Here is a 6,005-nt window from a genome sequence, read left to right on the forward strand (position 1 = left end):
ATATAATATAAGGGAATTAGACAGAGACCATTGTGAAGGATTATCTCAGCATAGAAAACCCCTCCATTCCAATGAATAGTCCTCCCCAGTGGGCCAAAAATAATCGAAAGTTAAATTAAATGTGAGGTATCTGACATCTCTTTAAAGAGCTTTATCACAGGCAGTGGTGGAAGATATATAGCCATTACATTAGTAGAAGAAGCAGTGCAGAGATGTAAAAATACTCTACAGCAAGCACTGGATTTAAATTGAGTAAAAGTGCATAAATATTCATCAGCCAAATGCATAAAAAACATAAAGCCACTCATTTGCCTCTGTAGAACAAAAACTTCTATCACAGTATATGGAACTTTATATTGTTATGGAACAGTTAGAAGATAAAATAACCAAATGGGAATGTCTGCTTTTTGCTAAATCTAGTGTATTTAAATGCTGGAAAAGTCAAGTTACTTTATCACATTTATGGGAAAAAAGACAATTTCCATAAAGCAATTTTCCTCAATAATTTGCACCATTGTTCACTCACAAGTATTATATTATAGATATAAATAGTATGGCAAACTCTCTGGTGGAAGTCAAAGTTATATTGTCTCAGTATATTGTCATATCGCCCAACCTTGGCCCCTTTATATAATGTTAGGTAGTTTAATTTGTAATTAGATATCTTTTTTCACAAGCTGATCATATGTTCATATGTATAAAACCTGAACCTGCAAAGTTACCACTAACTGTACCTGTCAAATAAAATACAATATTTCCCTCTGAAATATGGTGGGGTAGAGGAATAAAGCAGTGTGAAATGGGAATATTCAAGTAAAGTGAATGAAAACAGATATAAGACACACTACAGAGCTGCACATCTTAATATGGTCCAGGTGTCCTTGTATATGCTTATTTTCACTTCGCCTTTTTCTTTCACCATCCTCTGTGACTTTGTGCCAATTATCCTGTGTACAGCGCAAGCCTCCTACACAGACAGATGTCTGCTGTGGTCACATTTCACTGCTTTCCGGCGTGCTGTGTCACCCAGTGGCCTGTGACCCTCGTTTTAAATCGTGGTCCGAGCAGTTTGCAGTCGTCAAGCCTCCCGCTGATCTGCGCACACAATTCACTCTGTGGGCGTACAAATCAGTCCGGGGAAAGCGCAGGGTTAGGACACCCGTGTTCTGGTTTTGATCTATCACCTTTCACCTCTGAGCTTTCACACTGGCAGGCTGCCATTTAGGGAGCTGAGAGAGACATCACAGCTAAAAAAAAAAAAAGGAAAATTGAAGACAAGACAGATACCACCATGCAGGGTTGGACCTATCAGCGGCCCTAAACTCAAAAGGTTACATGCATGCCAAGCTGCTCTAGACTACTACCCCTGTACCCTGTATTTAAAACTGCGTGCTTGTGTTCAAGTCTTATTAGACTCAGATGTTGCAGAATGACGTAGTCAAGGTTATGAGCAGCATTTTCTTTGATCATCTGGGTGGTGACAGCTCCACTCTCACCCTTTCTTTGCTTGCCTCAAGAGAAGAAGGGAAACATGGGATTTTTTTTTTTTTTTACCATAACAAGCATGTTAAGGGAAAACATTCTTTAAAGTGGCATCAGGTTTCCCACCCTGACCAACGCTTTATCTTGGAATGCACGGAACGCTCCGGAAATACACCCTGTTTGGACTTCTCGATCCCACTTCCTCATGTCTAATCTGCACTATGTGCTAGTGGAGCTAATGTAAACATTTATTGTACTGCTCCCTGACTGCACATCAGTCACGGACAAGTGTTACGTTTGTGACACGACAACAGAGAACCTTTATTAACTCATGAAAGAAGTGTTTTAACAGTTAACCACATTAAGATTCTTCAGGATCTGGTGGCAGACCGCAAGCAGCTTTATGTTTTATTAGCTTGTGCATTTTGAGTTCACGCGGGTAAAATAAGCCACGCTTTATGCAACACAAAATTAATTTTTAAATATGATACCAGAAGATTAAATAAAAAAAACAAAACATGTGGTTTTATTTAACTGTTGCTGTCTTTTTCCATGTATGTTGCAAGAAATGATGAGTTAATGACTTGTTTTTGCAGGATCTCTCCCAGTCAGAGGTGGTGTTTGGTGTGTTACCTCCAAGTGATCTGTGGCTTTCTCCCAGCACTGAAAAATGAGTCTGAGTACCAGTGAGCTGGAGGACCTGTGGGAGTCGTGGGGCGAGCTCAACTTCTCCGAAACCTTTAGCAACATATCGAGTGTGGATGCAACGCTGTGTGCCACGGCGTTCAACCGCAGCACTCTGCTCTACTCCATGTGTGTCCTCTACACTTTTATCTTCATCGTCGGTCTGGCTGCTAACGCTCTGGTCCTCTGGGTCAACATCCGTGCGCAAAGAGACTCCAGCCCTCGCCATGAGACACACATGTACATCGCCCATCTCGCAGTCGCAGATCTGTGTGTGTGTGCCACTCTGCCCGTGTGGGTGAGCTCGCTGGCCCAGCATGGCCACTGGCCCTTCGGTGAGGTGGCGTGTAAACTCACGCACCTGCTCTTCTCCGTCAACCTCTTCAGCAGCATCTTCTTCCTGGCCTGCATGAGCGTGGACCGCTACCTAAGTGTGATGAAGCATGGAGACAACGAGGGAGGCGCGCGCAGTAAGCTGATCCGCCGCGGAGTGTGTGTAGGGGTGTGGCTTCTGGCTCTTGTGGCGTCCTTGCCAGACACCTACTTCCTACATGCCGTGAAGTCGACACATGGGGACACCATGCTGTGCCGGCCTGTGTACCCAGGGGAAAACACCAGGGAGTGGATGGTGGGAGTGCAGCTGAGCTTCATCCTGCTGGGCTTTGTTCTCCCCTTTCCTGTCATTGCTGTGTTTTACGTCCTGCTAGCCAGCGCTTTCACCCGCTCCTCTATGTCTTCGTCATCTTCCACAGTAGAGCAGGAGCGTCGTGTGAGCCGCAGGATGATCTTGGCCTACATCGTTGTGTTCCTGGGCTGCTGGGGGCCCTACCACGCCGTCCTCCTGGCTGATGCCCTGTCTCAGCTGGGCCTGGTGTCGCTGACCTGTGGCCTGGAGAATGTGATTTACGTGTCCTTACACCTCACCCAGTGCCTGTCCTTGCTCCACTGCTGTTTCAACCCCATTCTCTACAACTTCATCAACCGAAACTACCGCTATGACCTCATGAAGGCCTTCATCTTCAAATACTCCACAAGGACGGGCTTAGCACGCCTCATTGAAGCTCCCAACATGTCTGAGACTGAGTACTCTCCTGTAGCTGTAGAAAACCCACCACAGATCTGAAACTCACAAAACCCGCATTTCTTGAACACTGTTTCTAAATCTAACTGACAATAATGCAATATAACCTTATGTTACAACTGATTTGTTCAGATTCCGACAACTATCAGCATTATGTTTGACATTAGATGACAGTGAAAAGAGAAAAACCAAATGCAGAATCTTTTTTTTTTTTTTACAGAAACCTGCTTGATTTCCTGTAGAAAAGCTTGAAGACATAATATCAACTTTAATGGACTGATTAAAAGCACTTAGAAAGCAGTTTAATTATAACAGCTGATACTGAAATCATGAATATTGTCACTCATTTGTAAAACAGTGACTGTAAATGTGTACAATCATTGCCTTTACCGTGTATAGGATTGTATTGTGTGTGTATGTTTGTGTGAGTGGTGTGCATATCTGTCGGGCATTGACTATTGATAGTATCAGCAGAGTAATATTGTCAATCTTTTTTGTATCAAGTTGTATTTATATACTTTTGAACTGTTTTGCCTCTTTCACATTTTAATGTTAAGTCTTGACACACTGATGTCTGCTCAGTGCTTCACTTCATACAATGCTGCCTCATCATTTTAGTCGAGCCACTGAATGGCTCAGCGTTGTAGTCCTGCTGTCTCATTATTAATCGTAACCTCATGTCACACCAGCTGAATCCTTTAGACTAATCATATAAATCAATTTTGAGTTGTTCCATGCTACTAAGGTTTGTAAATTATCTTGTGAGTGTGTGTTCTGGGCACCATTGTTGAGTTTTTTGGAAATACACTTTGCATTTTTACTTAAGTAGTTAAATGAGAAAACAATACCACTCTAATCTCTGTACACTAAATATAAAGCTGCAGCCAACAGCAGATTAGCTTAGTTTTGGAAAGGTGGTAGGAAAAATTCCACCTAGCAGCATCTCTAAATTCCACATTATGTTATTTGTTTAATTTCATGGACAATTATGTGCCAAACTATTGATTAGCCAGGTGCGGTGACTTCCTGTTGTGAAGATAGCTGTAGTCTAGTTTTTTGTACAAATTAAGCAAATAAGTACAAATACATGTTAATTACCGAGCTTTAGAGGTACTGGTTGGTGGATATTTTTGCCTTCGGACAGAGTCTAGCTGTTTCCCCCTGGGTCTTTGCGCTAAGCTAAGCAAAGCAAAGCAAAGGTGAGCTAGGCTAATCTAAGCTAATCACCTGCTGACTTTAGCTTCATATTGAGCGTACAGACATAAGAGTGGTTTCAACCTTCTCATCTAACTTTACGCAAGAAAGCAAGTAAGTGTATTTCCCAAAATGTCAAACTGTTGCTTTAAAAAAAGCCAAGATGTTGCCCTGCTGTCCACACTGCAGATCATTAACTTAACAGTTTACTTTTGGTTGTAAATATTTCAAAACATTGTCTGAAGGCTTCAGCTGGGACTACTGAGCTTCTAATGTACAGTTTTACATAATATACCGTGCTGTCTCTTTCTTTTTACATCAGTGCTAATAGTACAAAAGATACACATATCCATGTAATCCTGCTGCATCAGCACATAGGCCACAGGTGGCTACAACTTTTATGACCAAATAACATGAACGGACAGCTTTACTCCTCTCATATAGACAGCAGCTGTGGCATGTAACAGCCAAGTGTTTATTAGGGACCAAATAGCAAACATCACTGCATTACCGTAGAGTTCTGTGTGTGTGACTGCATACTATAGCTTGACACCAAGAGATGAGGTTTTGTGTGTTATAAACATAGAGTTTACTCACTGTCTGTTGTAGGAAACAACATATTCTTTTGATATGTTGACATTGAGCACATTGTTTCATATGATGGGTTACACTTGGGTGCTTTTACACTGAAAATATTTCATGTTGAGATTAGAGAAGACTGGAGACATGAACATGTGCCTACAAGAGCAGAGGCATTCCTTTGGTATTGTAATGTGTAACATGTGTTTTGCTATATATTAAATATAGAGAAAATGTTTTGCCTCTGTCTTTTGAACTGAATTCATACACAATAAAACACATCAAGAATTACATATCAGCATCACTTCCTGTGGTCTATCCCAGCCGTCGCGACTTGTGCAGTGAACTCTAGACAACTTGTGGTTCAGTCATGGAACGCCTTTAGTGTGAAAGAAAACACACATTATGTAATGCCACACTCATTTTCTTTCAGACAGCAGAGACAGAAGCAGATGTTGCTTTTGTCACATTGAAGGAACAGTCCTACATTTTTTTTTGGACAATTAGGATCAGATGAGAAGATGATTGATTGAACAGCTTCTTGAATTCATTACAGAAGAAGAGACTGACAGTAATAGGTGGGTGGTGTCGCTGTCTGTTGCACCTTCAACTTGCAGAACTGTCACATGGGGGACAGAAACTCATGAATGTTTTGCTCCATTAACACAGCACTTGACCTGCTCTCCCCTGGGAAGGACAACACCCTGCCACTGTTATCTTCAGGATATGTGACAACCCTCCGCCCTGCCTCCTTGCAATCAGCTGCCAGATGTGAGTACATCAGTGTCTTCCGCAGCCTCTTCCCCCTTTTCCCATGAGATGATGAATTAAACTGGGGAAGACCATATTGGTGGCCAAAGAACACGCCACGATGTCTGGGAGGAGATATGTGGTGATCTCCCTTGGAGATCTCCCTGCCAAGGTCAACCCTCATATTTATTGAGGAGAGGAGGGATGATGCAGCTCTTTCCGGTGTTCCCTTGAG

General features: G+C 42.3%; 1 protein-coding gene across 1 annotated transcript in view; it reads left to right on the forward strand.

Annotated features, from left to right (window-relative positions):
• LOC111662181 (atypical chemokine receptor 3-like) overlaps window positions 1–5,256 on the forward strand; it is a 6,414-nt gene extending 1,158 nt beyond the window's left edge. Inside the window, exon 2 of the mRNA XM_023415960.2 lies at window positions 2,079–5,256. Coding sequence (XP_023271728.1) covers window positions 2,153–3,289 — 1,137 coding nt within the window. The 5' untranslated portion in view covers window positions 2,079–2,152 and the 3' untranslated portion in view covers window positions 3,290–5,256. The remainder of the gene's footprint in view (window positions 1–2,078) is intronic.
• Window positions 5,257–6,005: the final 749 nt, after the last annotated feature.

The sequence above is a fragment of the Seriola lalandi genome, unplaced genomic scaffold, assembly GCF_002814215.2.
Source record: "Seriola lalandi dorsalis isolate HSWRI2012SDOR001 ecotype SW California unplaced genomic scaffold, Sedor1 jcf7180002054559, whole genome shotgun sequence".
Taxonomy (NCBI): Eukaryota; Metazoa; Chordata; class Actinopteri; order Carangiformes; family Carangidae; genus Seriola; species Seriola lalandi.